Source organism: Corvus cornix, chromosome 19, assembly GCF_000738735.6.
Source record: "Corvus cornix cornix isolate S_Up_H32 chromosome 19, ASM73873v5, whole genome shotgun sequence".
NCBI lineage: Eukaryota > Metazoa > Chordata > Aves > Passeriformes > Corvidae > Corvus > Corvus cornix.
This window is the reverse complement of record NC_046348.1, coordinates 11,148,426-11,169,710: the sequence shown is the minus strand read 5'-3', so window position 1 is coordinate 11,169,710 and position 21,285 is coordinate 11,148,426. Positions and strand designations below refer to the sequence as shown.

The window sequence follows — 21,285 nt, the reverse complement described above, 5'->3', positions numbered from 1 at the left end:
ACCTTGCCAAGAATAGGTTGGAAATTTTCTTTCGAAACACCTTTTGTCAGGAAACTGAAATTTCTACTAGATAATTAATCTGTGAAAAAGTAAAAGTTTTCTTTAGTAATTAAAGATATTGTAAAAATGGAAATATTTACTCTGCAGGGAAGAGTATTTTCCAAAGAATTACACTGTTAGTACTATTAGCTAATAGCTGTGAGCTGTCAGCTTTAATAACCACACACACACGCGTGTATTATTTTTAGATAAGGCTGCATATGTTAAGAAATTGCCTGTGAGCTAATGGTAATTGAATTCTGTTATTATTGCTTTGGGGTTTTATACGTACTGACGGGGGCAGAACTCCAACTTTCCCTGCACATTCTAGATTTACAGTCTTGGCTACTTGCTGCTGCAAGAGAACTACTATTGACAACTGTTAAATGGTACCAAAAAAGGTGTAGCTACCTGACATAAAGTGCCGACATATATAGGCTACCCGATAAGGCAAATTTGCTTTAAATATTTTTCAGATTCCTTTTTTCTGTGGGGCTTTTTTTGTCTTGTGCTGCAGTAAAGAATACACCTGAAAGCGTTCTGCATCGTAGCTCTGGCTAGTTTGACGGAAATGTGTATCTCATCCCCCGTGCACACAGATTGGATCTGCTGGATGACTTGGCAGCTCAATACTAACGCCCATCGAATTGCAGCCTATGGTGGGAAACGCTTAAGTGTGAGCGTGCTGGGTGTAAGTTGCTGCACGTGAAAGCACAGAAACTTTGCGTTTTGTCTAAAGGTGTATGTGCGTGCATTTCTGTCTCTATGCCCTCAAAGACCATTCTCTTCTCCCTTTGCCTCAGCGTTCGCGGAAGAGACAATCCGTGCGTACTTTGACATCATCATCGTCCAAGCAACCCGGGAAGGACCTGGTACTGACCCCTCCTCTCGTCGTTCTGTCTCTCTCCTATTCCTTCCCGACTCACATCTCCCATCTCTTCTTTCCCCCACACCGGCGCTGTCGCCGGCTTCGTGCCGTCCCGCTTCCGCGGCCCCGCCCGCAGCCCATGGCGCCCGGCCCTCTCGGGCCCTAAAGTCCCTGGGCAGCTGTGAACTAGCCCGTGCCCCCGCCCCTTCGCTCTGCTTCTTCCACCACTGCCTCCCGAAATTCAATCTCCCCCTTTGGAGCAGTGTACGCTGAGCGGGGCGGCCCGGGCAGCCGCTCCGCCCGCGCTACTTTTGTGCCGCAGCTGCCCCGGGCGCGGCGGGTGTCCCACCGCACTCCTGCGCCACAGGAGAACGAGCCGTGCCCGGGGGGGCCGGGCTTAGGGCCGCGCTGGGGGCCGCCGGGAGGCACAGGCAGTTCTCAAAGGGAAGGAGAGGCGGCGCCGAGAGGAGAGACGATCGGGCGTCTGCGGGTAGCCGTTCCCGAGCCCCCTGCGTCCCTGCCCGCGCAGCCTGCGGTCCGCGGACACCATGGCCGGCGAGATCGAGGATCTGAACAGCCGGGAGGCGCAGACTGTCTGCGACGGCCTGGGACGCTACGAGGACACGCTGCGGGGCGCAGTCCGGGAGATCCATATGGACATCCAGCTGTTCAAGCAGGGGGTAGGCCGGCAGGTGGAGGAGGTGCTGCGCCTCGCCAGCCCCCTGGCACACGCTGTCTCTGAGCTGCAGCAGGAGAACCGGCGCCTGCGGGTGCAGCTGGAGCGCCTGTCTCGGCAGGTGGAGGCCCTGGGCCGGTCGGCGGGGCTGCCGCAGGAGTGGGTGAAGGAGGCGGCGGAGAGCGCTCAGGCCGTGGGGCCCGGCTCGCCGGGGCAAGGCTCGGCCGACGGCACGTTTTCCAGTCATGCCAAGCTAGCGGGCACTGGCCGGAGCCAAGTAAGCGGCCGGGGAGACGGCAGGAGGGAGGGCCAAGGGCGTGCATGAACGGATGCTTCACGGGTGTTGCCAGACCGCGTTGGCGCGGGGTAACGTTTAGGGACCGGGGGTTCCTCTTTTGCAGTGCAGTGTCAGTGGTATTTCGGGAGGTGCTCTGAGAAATGGTCTTGGCCGCGAAACCACCTGGAAATCTACCTGATTATGGCTCTGTTTGGTCAGACTGGGATCTTGGTTAGAGTGGTAGCAACCTGTCAGTTCCCTGTGGTTAGGAGTAAGAGGAGGTGGGGCAGTCTTGGCTATCAATGTGCGTACGTATGTGAATATCTTTGTATCCTTTCTGGACTCGATTCTGGGGGATCTGTGTGCCAGCAATGCTGTTTGCCAGTTGACAAGCTCACAAAGGGGAATAGCTTAGCGTATAGAAGGCAGTAACATTTCCCTCAGATAACATCCCGTGGTGAGCCGATTTTGCTGTCTGACCGCTGACCCTCACTGCTGCAGCTTGTCCCTGAGAGGTCGACACAAGCTGCCATGGTCTCTCTGACCTAAACTTGCACAAATATAATCATTCCTCCCCCTGATAAAACTTCCCGCAGTGTAATGGAGCATTGTAAACTTGATGCATAGAAACCCCAGTTAGTGGGAAGCTCATCTGGTACCGAGATGTTTTTTGTAATCCTTTTTCTCTGTCTCCGAGAGAAGAGTTGAGAGCTCCTGTGCAATGCTTGATGCCAGGAGAGCGCACCCAGACAATACGCTGTGATTAGGTCACATAAAACTGGGGTACCGGAGACTTGGCTTTCACAGATGACAGCCTGTTTCGTGTCCTCTTGGTTAAGCATGTCTTAAGGGGGTTTTAAGACTGTTGAAGCTGAAAAAACTGGTCTGTGGTCTATCCAGGCTTGGGGTTAAAAAAGAAAACTTGGAAATTAAATTCACTAGAATTTCTGGGAATGAACAGAGTCTGTATTGCATTCCAGCTCTCTTCACTCCCACTGACCTGTGAACGGGGGGCATAGGGCTTCCTACCTCTGGGCAAATGAAAAGGTAATGGGGCTGTTTGATACGTTATAGCAACTGCTGCCTTTTCCCCCACGTGACAAAGGTGAGCAGCGCCCGTACAACTTTCAGATTGGTTCCTTTTTGTTCTGTGGAGCTATCCGCACTTGTTTGTATTGCAAGGAATAGAAGTAAGCTGAGCGATATGGAAGGGACAAGGGATTGTGGTCCCTTGCACCATTTCACCCGCTCCATCGCCGCTGTCTACCCTGCGGTGTGTACTTCACAGTCTGTGAAGAGTTTTGCATCAATGTTACGGCGATATCCAGCTTTAGATATCGGTCTGCGTGAAAGCATGGTAAGAGCTTTTGTTTGGATGGGAACCTTCCTGCTTTGCTTTAAGGGTTCAGGGAAGATCGCTTAAGTACTGATCATTCTTCAGCGCCCTCCCAACGATTTAGGTTGGAGAAGTTCCCAAGTTAGCATAGCTGACCGAAAGGGAATTTCAGTACTGAGAACTATGGGAGCTGCAGCTACGGCTGTACACACCAAATTTGTGCAGTGAAAACATGATTTTGTGAGTCAGCTTCTGATGTGGCTGCACACAAATGGTGAAAGAGCAAGCCTCGGTTGCTGTGCCAGTCACCCAGATTCTCTGTAACGAACACTGTTCCTTCAGCCGATTCCGATTTCTGGTTGTATGACCAAAGCATTTGAAACAGAATACCATAAGTGGCACCGTGTATGATTTCAGATAAATTAGTACCTATGATAAAACTGGTGACAGTTCTAGTCTCAGTAAATACTTCAGTAAATATAAGTGCGAGGTACGAGAAGGAAATGATACTGGGCTGGAAAGAGCAGCAAATCAAGATGTGCTGGTTTTGGGTCCAGAGAAGATTTATTGGTTGAGTTCCTTTTTGCTGTGTGGTTGATGCAGCATTAATTGGATACTGGAGATTCTGAGCATCTTTGGTATCTGAACCATTATTTTCTAATATTGCTAGATTATTTTTCATGGTAATTTCATTGGGAAAAAATGAATCCGGGGAGTTCCAAGCAGAGTTCAGAAGTAAGGACACAAATCTCCTTTTAATTCTAATCTGGGCGATTTCTGCTATGATGTCCTTGAAAGCTGGTATACAGCAGTCTAAATTTAGGTGGTTTAGGTGGAATTTTAAATGGCCATTAGCCACTCCGATTCAGAGGTGAGCCTTTCCGTTACTTCGATACTGGACTTCAGCTCATCTCTCTTAACCAGGCCAGAATCTTGAGAGCTGCTTTCACAAAGGTGGAAAATAGGGGATGTTGGAAGAATTGGTTTCAAAGATCCGGATCCTGGAGCCATACCTGCGCTACTGAGCATTTACGAAGGAAGAGTTTTGATCTTCGTTTTTTTTTGATCTGATTTTACATTTTGGCAGGAGCTTTATAATTTACGATATTCCCATAGTTTTTGTGATTGAGCAGGGTGGCTTTGTTAAGAGGGAGGACTAAAACTACTTTAAGGGTGTTCTGTTTTAAAACTGTCAGAAGAGTTTCTTTATAATGTGGGCAGACAGCTGCAGAGAATCTACCTGCAGCAGTCAAAGCCACAGAGAGATAGATAGCTGGCTATGACCACCTCTGAAGGTCTAAACAAGTATTACCCATTGGTATCTCTTCCTGGTGACCTGATGGCACCCAACAGTTAGGCGGCCTGTGAGTAACTCTATAAGACATGACTCAGGTGTACGTAATGACCTACGGGCTTCCGACAAAGATGGGCTGAGAGAGCTGGGGTTGTTCATCCTGGAGAAGAGAAAGCTTCAGGGAGACCTCATTGCAGCCTTCCGTTACTTTAGGGGGCTTACAAAAAGGAGGGTGATGGACTTCTTTTTCTATGGGCAGATAGCAACAGGACAAGAGGCAGTGGTTTAAAACTGAAAGAGGGCAGGTTTAGATTAGATATTGGGAAGAAACTGTTCACTCAGAGGGTGGTGAAGCACGGGTTGCTCAGAGAAGTTGTGGATGCCCCGTCCCTGGCAGTGTTTGATGCCAGGTTGGATGGGCTCCTGAGCAACCTGATCTAATGCGTGGAATCCCTGCACATGGCAAGGGGTCGAAACGAGATGATCCTCCAACCCAAACCATTCTAGGATTCCATAATGACAGGGAGATTACATGATCCAGCAATTACCTGGCATTACACACTCTGTTTCTAAACGATCTCAACTCCTACATTTGATAAAGGAAGTCTGTTTGTTTAACTTCTTTATTATTCTCTTACACTTCCTGCAAATATCCTTTTGGAATGGTGACATGTCGAGGTTGCCTTGATCCTTAGCTAGATTACTTTTGTTGTTTGTTTTGTTTTAATTCACTTTGACATAGCCACAGGCACCTGCTAAAGCTGCTAAGGGAGAATCGTTCCCTCCTGTCCATTTATATCCAGCCTTACTTCAGAAGAGGTTCTATGAGAAGTACTTCTACATTTTTTCTTCAGTGCAATAGCTTTTCTAATATGTTCATGGTGTTCAAGGCTTTTTCTTCAAGTTGCAGGGTCAGTTACAGATAGAGAATACTTGTGTTGTCTGATGGGCGATGGCTTTCTAGGCGTAGAATTAAGGGGTAAATGTGGTGCAATTCTGCCGGGTTCTAGCAGGCTTGTTTGCATTTCCTCAAAAGTTTGTCATTCCCTGTATCTGATGCATCAATGATCCCTATATATGCGAGGAACAGAGCATCAAACCTTGCCTTTGTGGCAGTGTGGCGATATTACTGTTCATCAAAGTGAAGCATTGATTTCACCTGTCATACCTAAGAAGAAGGGGATGTACTTCTAGATAAACAGCATTCCTAGGGCCAGTGATTTGTATTGTGACCCTTGTGATAGTTGGTGGTTCTACGAAAGACACAAATTTGTATAAATGAGAGAGTAATCTCATTTGTGTCTCTCATTCTTCTAGGCTTTGACCTTGTTGCAGACAAAATCTTGAAGACGTGACAGACACGCACCTTAGAGGTTCAGGAAGGAGATAACAATTGTGTTTCTTTTTTTTCTAATCTTGTGATCTGGCTCTTACTTTTTCTGAATGTGCTGAATTTTCACTACTGGCTTGCGATAATTGCAGCTTCTGGTTATGGCTCTCCAAAGTGTAACTTCTTTGTGGCAAAGGAGGCATTCCAGCAGCCCTACAACTATGGAAAGTATTATCACCCTCCATTACACGGAGACCTCTGAGCTACGGAGAGATTAGTTCTAAAAGCAAGCTTGGATAAGGCATGCAAAATATTAGTGTTAACTTTCTTTTCTTCAGCTCCACCAGTTCTTCATTGTGTCATTTTTACGTGAGTTGTACAAATGAGTACTTCTTAATATTAAGTACAGATATATGTAGCTATCCCTCTGCTATTTATAATCTATGTGACCAGCACTGACAGAAGTAGTATTGCTAAACACATGGGTTTGTCAGAAGCTTGGCATCTCCAAAGTGGATTTTGAAAGTACTTCAGCCTGACACTACTAAAGGCACATCAGAATCTGATCCCAGATCCTCCCACTGTTCTGTCAGCACATGGGCCTTCTTCCCCGTCCTCCAGCCTGGTATCAGTTTCTTCTTTGGCACTATTAGCCAAACTGTAGTAGTCAGACTTGCATAAAATAAGATAATGCAGCTCTTGTCACTGCATCAGAAAGCCGGTTCAGTGTGTAGAGTGCTACGTGACCTTTGCAAGGACCATGTCATTTGACGATTTTACTCACCCCCACCTCCCCAGCTTACAAAAGCAGATTCGTGTTTACAGCCTGCACAGGCGTTCTTCAGATTCAGGTCATAATGGCTGACATGAATGGCTAAACAGTTCTAACTGTGTATCATGGGTACATTCTAGGGAGCTGCATTAGCTACGCTTTACATTTCAGTTCTGGATATGGGCAGTAATTGTTGAATGGGATCTCAGTTGCACTAAAGACAGCAATAAAAGTTCTGAACCCCTCATTCTGCGTGGTTTCTATAATTAGTATTTGTTGTAATTTTCTCAATCCTGACAGCTAGTGATAACTGAGTTTATTCGTGCACAGTATCATTTTCTCAATAAATACAAAAGTTTCAAAATAATTTTATTTTCAGAAAATAAAACATCTGGATACAGTGACACATCCAGTTTAGTGGCAGTAGGTCAGACTGTGTGTGTGGATGGAAGCATTCTCCATAGGGATGGCAGATGGTATAAAACTGAAAAATATTATTTTAAAAAAGTTGCTCTTTTGGTGATGTATTGAAGTTTGCAGACTAGCTTTGCAAAAAAACCTAGCCTGAGCTAGGTAACTATCAAGAGTTCAGCTTTGTTGTATGTGGGTATCCTACTTTTGGCCAGGACAGGGTTAATTTTTTCAGTTCTGCATGGTGCAACTTCCCCAATCTAGTTACTTTCCTTTCTTTTAAATAACAAATATAGAGGGAAATTAAAACAAAGCAAAATTTTACCTTGTTTGGATTGTGCTTCCACTGTGAACTTCATTGTATCAATCATTGAATCAACATTTCATGTGCAAAACTTGCAGTGTATCTTAAGACATGCTAACCTAGTTGTGGAATGGGCGTTCTAACTCCCAGCTACCTTAGGTGCACCTCAAGCCTTCAGTAGGCATCAGTGGAAATCTGTCAGTCCTGTTAACGGGCCTATGAGCAATATTGTGCTAAAACATGGTGTTATGCGTGATTGGTTGTTTGACTGGCTGTTGTTCAAAAGAACAGAAAAAGAAAAGCAGCTTCTTCTGTGTTTTGGTGGTAAAGAGACAAAGGAATGGCTTGGCTCCTTGTGTAACCTCCACACTCTTATCTAGCAGTGCATGTAAGTGCACATTTAGCCCCTGAAAGATCATTGACTTAGAAACTAGACTAGAGAATTAAGTGAAAGCTCCTAGCTGAGAAAACTTGAAAAGTAATTTTCTGAGAGTACATCTTCCACATTTTCAGGAAGTGTCCAGTCCTCTTCTTAACTCTGTACTGTTCTGTTTGAAAATCATATCCAGGTCACCCTATCTCTTTTCCTCAGCGTAGAAATAAAACGTCATGAGAATCAGACCCCAGGTTAAAAAACAGCGTGCAGTCCAATGTAATAAAGTGCGCCATCTGTGCTGAGCCTTAAATACTGTCATGTAGGTGCAAATTCTGCTATGTACATCTCTGTTCCATTGAAATCAGTTGGAGGCTGACACTAGTATCTAGAAAGATCTGAATCCAGCCCTAGGAGAGTTTTGTGTTTAGGCTGCCTTATTGTAATCTAATAGTAATTAACAAATTCTTAGCAAGATCTCAGACCGTAGTTACCGGAAGTTGACTAGGATATGCATCCAAAGTAATGGAAGTTGTAGTATCTCAAGTACACTCTCCAGCATATAACAAGATAAAACAGTTAAAAAAAAAAAAAATCTACAAAGTGTGTTAATGTTATTGTCTGCTGTTCCTGGTTAATTTTGGATGAATGTAAACAGATGCATGATAAACAGCCGACAAGTTCCAAGAAAATATTTTTATTGATTTGTCTTGATCGTGGGTTTTCTGTATTGTATATGAGATAATTTTAGATAGATATGTATATATTTATATTTGAGAGAATAGTTTGTTATGATCACATCACCGGTTCGCTCCATAATTCCTGTGTATGAAGACCAGAAACAAATTAATTTGTTAGAAGTATACACCCTGTGTCTTTCCTTTTCTGTTACGTTTTGTTGTTTTTATAATTATGTACAGTATAAAATATTTGGTATCTATCTTCAGTCTTTCTGTCAAAAGGAAGCTTGTTTGGATTGAGATTATAAGAATTTTTGATTATATTTATAATGGCACATTACAGATTTTTTTCTTTAGTAATAAATTTTTTGGCCCATCTCATAGGTAGATAACTGTCCAGAATCAATTAAACTGTTTTTGTGGACTGTGTGTTGGGGAATTTCTCTCTACGACTTGTAGCTGCTGCTTCTTGGAAGCTACATTTTTTTTAGCTGCAGTAAGTGTGTGTCCGTGAAGCATTTTCTTCTTTCTTCAGTCACACAGATGAAAATCACATAGTTCCTCATGGTTTAACGTGCCCTCCCCCCCCCCCCCCCCCCCAAAACCAAATCCAGCCCAACCAGCCAAAAAAACCCAGTCAAACAAACAAAACCCAAAACCTCCTACTAAACCCACAAAAAGGTTCCTGACTGATTTTTCTGGAATTATGTTGACAGGCATTATGAGGAGAATTTATGCTTTTCCCAGAAGAAAGCTATTCTTACGGGGGTTACAGATTATAATACAGCTGTAATGTCCTAGGATTGGATTTACTTTATGTGTTGCTTGAACAATACGTTTTCATAATGGAATTTCTTTCTGCAGCAAATAGAAAAAAAAATGCAGAGCGTTACTCTGCAATCTCAGCCAATTTCTCCACTATTACATGGAGTCTTCTGTTTATCACCATCACACAGTGGATGGTGATACCTTTATCTAACAAAAGATAACACCTCCTAGGTGCTTGGGGCCCATTAAGGGCGAGTGTGTGAAGATTGATGTGAGTTCTGCGTTGCCAATGCTTCATTTGCAGGTTTGGCTCTTGGGGTTAGGTAATTGTTCCCTTCTTATATTGGGGTCACTTGCATGAGGAAGGCCTGTTCTTGGCAGGTGTTTCTGGATATTCTTCTCACTTTTGCTGCTGTTTGAATTTTAGTTGTCATGTGTATTGTCTGTTCTGACAGAGTGTAGACCTGGATGACCACCAGAAACCTGAATTTAGAAGAGTTTTTAGTTCTTCCATCATTGAAAATGGGCATCGATCTTCATCATCAGGTACGAACAGGGCATGAAACGAAGCAGCACTACTTGTAAAATACCTGATCCTGGCAGTCATAGAGCAGGTCTCGCATTTTGGAAGGGTTAGAATCTGCTATAGTTTCAGAATAGATGTTGTCCTGTGGCACCAATACTTTATTTCCTAATTAGGAGTTTAACTTTTAAACTTTGGCTTTACTGTTAAACATGTACTATGGTGTTTCATAAATTAGAGGCTATTACTGTCGCATTAACTTGGGAGACGAGCGATAAGGCCTGCTATGCTGGGTTCCATTGCAGTCTCGCATCCCAAAACATCTTGCAAGTCACCCGTCCACTTCCATCATCCTTTGGTGGAGGAAGGACTTAACATCTCCACTTTAGAGAAAGTCATACAGTGTTTCATAAAACCATGAAAAGAACAAAAATGCCAGGGCAGGAGATTGGAAGTGAGGGCTGCACAGAGGAAGAGAAGCTTACCGAATGCAAATGCTAGTGTATTAATGATCTGAAGACATTGTTCCTGCTGCCATTCACGTAGAGCAAGTGCGATCGCTGTGAGGATCGCTTGCGCTAGGGTTGCTCCTGCTACATAAGTGGTACTGTGATTCACGGGGGAGTAATTCCAATGACTTGTAAAATAAAGTTGTTGCATGGACATGGGTTTGTAACTTTGTTACAAATCTGCAAACAAATTTCCTTCCTCTCTCCTGCTTTTTATTCAGGTCAGGCAAAAGCCGCCCATGAGCTGACCTCTTTTCAGATGTCAGAATCTTCTTCCCCTGAAGCCCATGCCCCTGCAGTCACCTTACAGATGCCCCACCTTCCCGTTACTGCAGTAACCAGGACATCTGAGAAGTTTTCAGGAGAGAACATCTGTTCAACAGGAACAATTAATACATCTTCTTGCCTGCTGGGACAGGGCAAGAGCACAAATACAATGGGAGTAAAACCTTCCAACCAGCCAGGTAAAAGAGACAAAAATAACTTGCTGAAGCTGCATGCCATTTCCTTTCTTCAACTGGTGCTATCAGTATTGTCCCATGACCTAGTGGTAATTATGAAACGTTGCTTCTATGGCTATATATCCCATTGTGGGACACTTCAATTTGGAATATTGTGGGTCCTAGCTGGAACTTTCGGCTGTTATGTCACATCTGCAGAGAATTTTTGCTGCCTAATGTAGTTGAGTTTTTAGTGAAGCATATCTTATAGCACAGTTACTGAATTCAATAAGTTACTGAATCTCTTAAACATGCCCAGCTATTTTAATGAAATTTGTAGACATTTTTACTGCTCTGAGACTGGAGGCCCTGTGAGAAGTTAGGTTGAGTTTAAAAAAAAAGTCATACTGAAGTCATTCATCCTTGGCTGTGATACTTACAAATTGGACTATGTATATATACACACACACACAGGTCAGAAATTATAGAAGGAGACCAGATGGGATTGCCAGCAAGAGATAGGGATTATTTGCAGATTCTTTTGATTTTATCTTACTAAAGCTGAGAATGTCACAAACGCTTCCTTTGTCTTTTTTTTTTTTGTGCTGATACAGTGAAGGACTGGAATTCAGTTACAATGAGAACAGTGGATTCATCTGCCACTGGAGGTGAGTGTTCCTATCAGCATGCCCTTATGCAACAAAATTGAGAGTGATTCCATGCTCTTTGGGGGATTCAGATCTGAGCACGTAGTTTTGATTTGTAGTACTAAATGGTAATACTAAAATTGCTAACAAGTCTGTATGCAGACTCATAGAATCATGAAAACTTGTTCTACTCCATCAGATTCTCAATCAGTTCAGTGAGGGGTTCTTACCCTTATTTGCACAGTGATGTACATGTGTACTGTTAGGCAATCTCTGCAGTGGAAACCATAGGTGCCAGAAAAGTGTGGCAGGCAGACAGCTTGAGCAGTGAAGATTTCAGCTGATTGAGTGAAAACTGTGACTATACACAAGGTAGTGGCAATTGGAAAGTGGTGTGCCCACCCATGTGTTTTGAAGCAAATGACTTTGAGTAAGACAGAAGTAAGGAGTCTCCTTTGTAATATGAATGTGTCAAAGGACAAAATGTGTCACTCCACTTTTGCGTTTATAGAGCATAGCTGGAGTCCAGAGCTGAGCTCTAAGAGGCAAAGCACAAAAGGTAGACACTCAGGAATGGAGGAAGGAAGATGCAAAATCGGTTTTAAGCCACATTTGCAACTTGGAGTCTGTTCTAGTTTACAAACTAAAATATCTTCCTGGCAGTAATTAGGTCATTTAAATTATGCACTCAGTTATGTTAAACTCCTCAGGGCTTGTCTGCTAGAATGACTTTTGCAGGCACCACTTTTTCTTTTAACTGAAGTGTCTGTGGCAGCGTGCCCTCCTCTGAGGTCTGCACAAGGGCCTGAAGTGATCTGACCTTCCGAGTGCGGTTTTATCAAAGATATCCTCTCAGAGTCCTTTCTGGTATGCTTACACTATCCTTGCTGCAGTGCAACAATTTTACAGAGGAATTGAACCGCTGGGGAAAATCCTTCCCCAGCTTGTTAGCTCATATGGAAGTTAGAGGCCTGTAGCTTTACAGTGTAACGAGTAAAAATCAATGCGTGTCTATCCATGAGGAAAGTTTCTATTTGAAAGCACACGAGGAAAGTTTCTGCAGTAATGTGTCTTTTCTGTTTTTATATAGAGAATGCTACTTCTGCCACCAAGTCTGTCTCAACTGTGGACTATGGGCTGCGTAGTGGAACCAAAACTGGTGAAAGGTATGCATTCCTCATGACATTTTGTTAGGCCATTGTGGTCAATATAGTCTCAAGGGACAGGTGTTCTGCTGACTTGGAAAACAGGTGAGTCCCAGATGCTGTATTTTAAGCATTGAATGTATAATTGTACATTAATCTAGTTGCCCCATAATCTCTTACATTAACCTAGGGAGTTCATTTAATGTATTTTGGTCTGTCGACATGTAAATGGGCCTATTCCTCTTAACCACGCTTCTACTTTCAGGGAATAACCAATCAATGACTACTGGAATAATCACACCAGCTGTACTAAAACCATCCTAGTGATGTACTGTACATAGTAATTTTTGTTCAACACAGCAGTGCTTGTATACATACCCTGGATATTCTCAGGTGAAACATGCCAGGTTATTTACTGATTGTACTTCTCATGGGAAATCAGCAACCTGCTATATATGTCGTGGTATGTGTCCAGTTTGAGGACAATTCATTCCCCCTAAACCCCCTGCACGACTTGCTCTTTTTGTGCCTCTGATTCCTGTATCAGGGCCGTATCTTGATTAATCCTCACACCTTTCTTTTCACAAGACATCTAGTAGGCTGTGTGTTGACATCACTCCTGTGATTACAGCTTTGGATAGCCTTAGCACATTTGGCTCTTTTTTTGGGGGGGAGGCTTCTTCAGGCTGCCCCACCAGTGCACCGAAGAACAGATGAATTGCCAGTGCTATATTTTAAGCCTGTTAAAGGCTGTGAGCTTTCCTCTGGGCTAAGTGGAACAGAGATGAGAAAGGACAAAAATTTTATAGAGCAGTTTCAAGTAGACCTAACTGTGGGTTTCCACATTGTTTTAGTCTTAGTCAGTAAGACTTTCAGTGCCCGATAGTGGAGGATTTTTGTTAGGAGGAGGATGTTATCAGGTCCTTTGAAAACAGTTTTAAAAATACTCATCTGTGTTGAACTTCGGGCTTATTTTTGGAAACCAATATATGATTGCCATCAAATATCCTTAGTTTGACTAGCCTAGAGTTTAATTTCTAGACAAATGCCTTGCTGAGGACTGCTACACATTCTTTATTAATGAGTTGCAGTTGCTTAGTAGAGGACTACATGGTATCACAATTACTCCTGGCATATCCAGACATACTTAGCAGGCAAAATAGCCATCAAGAAAAAAATGGGAGAGAAGAAAGTTTAAACCTCTTAAATTTGGCTTGTATCTGCCTTGAAAACAGTCCCAAATTAGGCATTACATTTTTTCTGAGGTAGTTCCAACATCAGCACTCCAATATTTGGGTCATGATACACTAAGCACCCTAGAGAACTTGGTGTCATACCTGACCTCCATCTGTACCAGAAATTAATGTGTGACACTGATGTCATTGTTCTTTGCCTCTTTCCCCATCTCTGTTACAGAGAATACTTCCAAATGCAATGTGTGACTTACTTCATTAATGCTGATGAAGCGGTATATGGCTCAAACAAACACAAATTGGAGTATAATCCTATATTCTCAATCAAATTACCAGCTTGCAGTCAGTAAAGCAACGCTGACAGAAGCTCAGAATTCTGTGCGCTATAAGTAAAAATTTCAAAAGTACTTCCTGAATTACTCTTTAAGTTTAATTTTGAAAATGTGACAGCCTCAAGGAACCCTGAACCTTGGCAATGAAAGGGATTTAGTGCTCCTGTGTGACCACAACTTTTTTCGTGAAGGTTTTTAATTGTATTTCTGCTCAGTGCTACAAAGTGCTTGTGGCTTGTCCAGCTGTGTCTTATTTGTAATAGTACCTTATGGTCTTCTAAAGTGCTGTTGTGTGTCAATAATAATTTTACTTTTATTAAAATTGCTTTTCACTCACGCAGATCCTCTTGAAATGGATCTTTTGGGAGGTTTAGAGACAGCAGTTGAACCTTTATGCTGGCTCTTGTCACTGCAGAGTTACTCTTTTGTTTACTGCATACTTTTTATGTTATGTTTTTCCAGTGCCATTGACAGTTACTGTGATGTGACCGTGACCCCCAGCTCTCACTCGCCTCCTCCTACCGTACGTCGCCAAGTTGAAAGGAGGCGAGAACTGGTGCGGTCTCAGACGCTCCCGCGGACTATAGGAACACAGGCCAGAAAAGCGCTTTTCGAGAAATTGGAACGTGATGATGGAAAGTATGTCACAGTCCTTGTCTCCAGAACGGTTTCTTAAAGGGAAACTAATTTGTCGGTTATTACCAGCAGAGTACAGATGGGTGGGAGAACTCTCTCAGTGTAGGATTCGGCGCTAAGGGACAGTATGAGGTCACTTGAAGTTTCACTGACTTTACAGACCAAGCCTTGGAAGTTCACAGCTACAGATTCCTCTGGCTTTGGAGTTGTTTAGCTGAAGCAGCAGGTGTCTTTTATCAAGAAAGAGTTCTGTGAAACCTTCTCCATCATTATAGGAGACTGCGAGTATAGTTGCCATTCATTGAGGATCAAAAGTATGAACTCTCCTTGATGGGAGTATGATTTAAATAAAAGAGGGCTTGGAATTCTGGCTTTAGTGAAATAAAAATTAGTTTTTCTTGCAGGACCAACAAGTTGAGGTTTCAGCAACATGTTTCTCAAATATCACCTGGAGGGGCTGACCTGGGCAAGGTTGCATAGATGTTCCTGACAAGTAGGTTTAAGTTTTTCTAGAATGTAATTTAATCTGATCTCTGTTAATTTTCCAGAGGAAAAGGAGAATCCAGAGCTAAGCTGAAGAGGTCGCTGAGTTTTGGGGTTGCCAGCGCTAGCAGCATTAAACAAATTCTGTTAGACTGGTGTCGCTCAAAAACCATAGGATACAAGGTGAAGATATGCTAGTGCTTCCAGCTCTCTCTTCTTTTTTTTTTTCAGGAGAATTTGCCAAAAAACCATGCTCAAAAGGTGAATGTAAAATATGCTAGAGAATAAGTTAACTTCCTCAAGGTCATCAATTTTATTGTGGGTAACACAAACATGGTTTGCACAGGCAGCACTTCAAGACAGTCAGTGATTGCATGAATGAGATTCTGTATGTCTATTAAAGCAATGCATTAGTGTTTTTCTGAAAGCCTACATTTTTGTGCTTATGGATATAAACTTCAGTATACACTCAGACATTTTTTTTCTTCGTTGCCGACTGTAATTTTTGCATTCACATGATGTATGACAAGTTCTGAATACATGGAGACTATGGCCATTTTGCTACATGCAGACCAAAGTACTCTGTTGGTATTTGACAAATGAATTTGTAGTAAATGGTTGAGGTTGAATCACACTGTGAGTAAATTTTTATGAGGTAGCATCAGTGTAACTAAAAGAATACAGCAGTTCAGATTTTTTTCATTTTACCTGGCCTTAAACTGCACTTGTCAAAGAAATATGCAATTTTTTTCCTAGGGATTTTTTTTGCATGCGTAGTATGTTTTTCAACATTACTAAATGTGCATAATTATTGCTAAACTGTACATTATAGTACAAATAAGCAGAACTAATTAAAATTACTGTTAATTGCTTACTAGAAAAGCTGGGGCTTGAATTTTATATGATGGGAAAGCAGCATGAGACAAGGGCACAAATACGTTTCTTTTCATTGTGGCAGTTGAAAGTAACAATAAGAATTTGTTTTAAGAATCAGGTTGCGCAGTAGGTATGATTCTTCCTTTATTTCTACCTATCTGTGTGTAAACAGGTATTGAATTAGGCAAAGCAAGAAAGCGTAGTCTTTATCTAGTGTTATTCACAGCCACAGAATGAACTGCTCTTCAATTTTAAATCCTCCATAGGGTGATTATGATTATATATAAGCAGTGTCCTTAGTTTCCACAGATACTGAGCTGGTGCATCGGGCCTGCTCCACAGCTCACTGATGTTGATTAGATTCTTCACAGTATTTTCAGTGGGCTTGGATCAGGGACCTTGACTATGTGTCTGCTTTGCATCTAGGTATTTCAGGCAAAAAGCTTTCATTGCTAAGTGTGCCTTTTTTTCCCCAGAATGTCAACAGTGAAATGGATATACCAAGATGGGAAGAAAAAAATAAAGCCTGTGCTCTTGCTCTTGCTGGTGGGAAAGAAGGATAGAAAACTGCATTGAACAAAAGCAGCTGCTCTTATTTGTTCCCCTGTGCAGCATTAACATGTGTGTTTTTTTCATCGTGACAGCACATTGATCTCCAGAACTTCTCCTCAAGCTGGAATGATGGGATGGCATTCTGTGCTCTTGTTCATTCTTTCTTTCCTGAAGCTTTTGATTATAATAAGCTTGACCCGGCTAATCGCAAGCAGAACTTTGAGCTGGCCTTCACAACGGCTGAGTGAGTACATTAGCTCTCTGTGAAGTGCTTCCAGTTCAAGTCTAATGCACCTGGGCAGCAGTGAAGAGTTTAAGGATTATTCTTGTAGATTCTCTATCATTAGCTTGCATGTATTATGCCAAAAAAGATAATAAAGCTCTGTAGAGAGAATGCATAGAACATGTGGGAGACTTCACCTCTATCTGTATGTTGTTTTGGTTGAAAAAGAATGAAGGTTGAATTCAGTGTAAGTAGAGACCGAGGCTGAGAGCTTCTCAGTATCTCAACCAGGTGACTGCATTTCTGAAATGGCAGAGCTAATACCCTCAATCACATTATCCAGATTCTTCTTTGTGCTGTATAGCAGGCAGTTAAATGCTAACTTGTTTGTTAAAGTCGTCATGAATGTGAACTCACCGGTCAGAAATAGTAACTTTTTTGAGCTGGTATCAACATGATTCTTACAGTAAGAACTCTCCGTGTGGTATGCAGCTTGGTTTGGTACACTTCTTCCGAATGATAACAGGTGGTAGGAATACATGGCTAATGCAATAACTTAAAGAACTGGATTTTCCACTGGTCATTCAGTAAAAACCTTTCAAAATTCTTCACATAATGTTATTTCTCCTTATTGTGGCCTCTAGCAAAGGAATTTATTTGGGAATTACAAGTATTTTTATAAGTACACATATATGTATATATAAAAAAATATTGTTGCTTGTCAGTGAGTTGAAGGAGATTTTGTGATACTTTTAGGTGATTGATCTCTAAAGAAAAACTATCTACAACTCTCAAAGGAAAGCCGCAGTGTTCTTCTACCTCGATTTATGTAAACAGTAAGTTTAGGGGAGAAAAAAAGACACCACGAACACAACACTAAGAAACAGTAGGTGAGAGGTATCTACAGAAATTACTGTTCGTAGCTATGATTGCCTTTCAACTGATTTATTCAAGTGCCAGTAAAAGCTATTTTCTCAGTTACTGCTGTTCACCCCAGTACTAGCTGTGCTGATCAAATTGCTTCCTGCCCTTGTGATTTCTCATCTTAAGCCTCTGCAGATCTGTTCCTTTCTGCTGGTCCACATCATTCACATCTTGAAGATATGGGGGTGCTGGAGAACAAGCAAGTCAACAGCCACATGGGCCTTCATCAACATCTCCTCTCTTCCTGAGTTTTTCCATTCTTTTGGAACTCCCTACATATTAACCAAAATCTGAGACGTGGGCAGAGTAGCGTGAGCTTGGGCTACGTGCTACAGCTATAAGGAATGTGAATGATAGTGAAAAAAGCCCCAACCCTACAGGGCTTTAGATCAGATTCCAGTATAGAGGAAGAGAGAGAAAGAACAGGAATATTCCATGGTCACAGAAATAATAATGTCCGGCCTGACCCTGCTCAATTAATTGTGAAATGAAATGCTGCCGATAAACCTCAGGATTTCTTAAATGTTTCGATGATGCTCAAATCAGAGCAGTAAATGAATCTTGGAAGCAGCTATGTAACTCTAGATTTGTTGTATCTGTTTTATTATTACTACAGAAAAATGGCTCACTGTGATCGTCTGATAGAAGTGGAAGACATGATGGTGATGGGTCACAAGCCAGATCCCATGTGCGTCTTCACCTACGTCCAGTCCCTATACAGTCATCTACGACATTTTGAATAAAACCATTGACACCTCTCCAGCCAGAAGGGTCAAGTACACCATGCTAATGGGAAGAGTGACATTTTGCAAATGGGACACATTATTATTTCTTGCTTTTTACTGCTTACGTTCAGCTGTGTGGCTGGCTGACTGAAGTATTGCTGAGCAGTGCCCTGAAGTGTTGATCACATCACCATGTCACTAATACAGAAATGGGTCTGAAAAGACATTGGCAAAGGCAAATGCTGTCATTTTGGTGGTAGTAGTAGGTTGGATTTTTAGGGCTTTTATGTTTAAAGATCCCGGGAAGCAAATTTCCTTCTCCTATCTCTGTAAGGCTGGGGACAATTTTATGCAGTGATTCTGCTATGAAGGTGTTCCATCTTAAAATGCAGGTAAAACTCCAGAAGATAGCACCTTCAGTTTTACTTCTCTGTTGAGCGTAGTACAAAAGAAATAGGAGATGGACAAGGAAAATTCTCTTTAGCAAGTAATAACCTAGAGTACTCAACCACTCGGGCAATAATGCTTCTCCTCCAACCCTACCCCTCCACTCCGGCATACACACACAGAGATCAAACAGGCATTGTTTTGTTCTCTTAAAGCATAAAGAGAACATAACCTCTTGTCTGATGAGTGTGGGGACAGATTACTATGTTACATAATGGCATTTGTCTGTAATGGTCGAATCCAATGTGATTTGCTGAGAGGCTTGCTTAAAGCCTCTACTGGGGCTGTTCTGTGTCTGAGATTGTGTGCTTGCATGGTTTATGATTGCAGGAAAGGTGGGAGTACCTGGCACCTGGTATAAAATCCTTTGAATAGTTGTAATAGAAACAAGCCTGTAATGTGCTTTTACCGGGACTCAGGGGGAGAGCAGCTCTTCAGTGTGAGAAGGAGTGAACTCTTTACAACTGGTTCAGTTCATATGCTGACTGAGGTAGATGAACAATACACAAAAAATACATGAAAGGTGTGGGAGTTTTGAAATGAGTTGCACTAGTTTCAGTTTTCAGTTAAATTAGTGTTAAAACCACAGTACAGTTAGATTATTCCAGATTTACTAGACAAAATGCTCATGTGTCACTCTTTCTGGCTTTCTTTTTGATAAATCAACAGTGTTGTTTTCACAATGAACGTTAAAACCACTAAAAAAATGTACTTAAAAAAAGCCTTCTAAGGCTCATAGAAAGTAAAAATTGAAAGCCACAAGTCCTCTGCTCATGCTAGAGAATGTTTTTTAACCTGCCCCAGTGCTTTTTGTAGATATTTAGAAAGATTAATTTGGTTCTGTATTGATGACCATTTATAATAAAATATATCAAGCATTCTTCAGATTTATTGCATCTTTTTAGAATGATGCGACAGATAACAAAGTAAAATCAGTGAAAACAACACAGAGCTTTTACTTAAAAGATTTTTATTCCAGTCATGACTCTGTGTGCTCTGAATTACAGTTTAAAAAGTACAGAAGTTCAGTTGCATTTGGAATATGATTTTAGTTCAGTCTCCCTTTCTAGTCAAGTTTACTTAAGAAACCACGAACGAAGCAACCGCTTTGTTAGCATATAAGTGCCGTTGTCTTCAGTTTTTGCTTTGTCTTGGACGACCATAATTCTAAGGAGTAAGCATGCACCTGTAGCTCCACCAAATGCACTGTAAGGATAAACACATTGTACTTATATTTTGGAGGAGTTTGGATTAAGCATGATGAGAAATCTGTCCACAACTGGCACACACAATATACCTATTTACATTCTTACAGTAGAATACTTTTTATTGATTAGCAGAGCCAAGTTCCATCGTAACTACCACAAGAGGGGCAATACTGGCTTCATACATTGCGTTCGTTCACAGTCCCGGGTCACGGATGATTTTACTGTGTTATGTGAGTGCTTGGTAAGACACAGGTAAGTGCTTGGCCAATTTAGGCCTAATAGCATATAATTATATAAAGGAAGTTTTAGATTGTAAAGTTATTGCCAATTCACCAGGGTGAATCTTCATCCTTTCTGTAATTTAGCCTGTTTTTGCAGCTACCCACAAGGTATTTGCACAGGTTTTCTAAAGTCTTCCCGCTTCAGAGAGGTGATGGTAAAGATACCTGGGACTTACCAGCAACCTGTTTGCAGGGAAGTGGGACTAAAAGCTGAGCTGATCTATTGGTGGTTTGTGTGTAAGAAGATGAGGGAGATAGTGCTATGACATACTTTTAGAAAAACTTACAGCTTTGTGCATTAAGAGGTCTGCTCTGTATTAATAACATCAACTATTTGATTGTATGATTAAATTTAAATTATATAATGTATGCCCCCAATTAATTTTTTAGTATTTTTATTTTTAAAAAATGCAGAGCATGTGTGTATATATGACAGCGTGTTTAGCATGAGTGATAAAAGAACAATATATTAAGTTGGCATAGTATATATTTTACACAAATGGACTGTTTCTTAACTTTTCTAATGTTTCTGTATTGTATCTAAAAACGTATCTATGGTTGTTTGTTGGCAACTTGATCCTACTTTTAAAGGCTAAAGCAGTTTGTTCTGTGCAGTATTTTCAAGATAATGTCAGCAGAGACATCATCTACTTTTTAAGATTATGTTTGCATATTGCTTCCCACAGCAGGAAAGTCCTTCTCTTTTATAGTATAATAACTGGATGAATGTCTTTCATCACTTCTCCCTTTGTGTGATATTTCCAATAAAGTGTTTAATCTAAACATATGCTCAAACCCATGCAAATTCTTGGATATATGTAATTACATATAAAACTATCCCAAAGGTTCAGCCTGTATCATTAATTTAAACCTGACCTGGCTTACATAGGTAGTTTTAAAGTGTCCAAAATAAAAGATGGGATTGCTTTGTGTAAGATGCATTTAAAAGCTCCTTGTGAATTTTGTCTGGATGTAGAAAATGGGTTCATTATTTGTGAAGTGGCCAAGTCCTC

The 21,285-nt window shown here is 41.7% G+C and overlaps 1 protein-coding gene across 1 annotated transcript; it reads left to right on the top strand.

Moving 5' to 3' along the window:
• Positions 1–986: 986 nt before the first annotated feature.
• SMTNL2 (smoothelin like 2) lies at positions 987–21,059 on the top strand. The gene is made up of 9 exons (XM_010402563.4): positions 987–1,860; positions 9,584–9,674; positions 10,382–10,624; positions 11,215–11,268; positions 12,338–12,413; positions 14,380–14,556; positions 15,102–15,219; positions 16,557–16,708; positions 18,228–21,059. Exons 1-9 carry the CDS (start codon positions 1,456–1,458, stop codon positions 18,352–18,354), a joined length of 1,443 nt encoding a protein of 480 aa, XP_010400865.2. The 5' UTR covers positions 987–1,455; the 3' UTR covers positions 18,355–21,059.
• Positions 21,060–21,285: the final 226 nt, after the last annotated feature.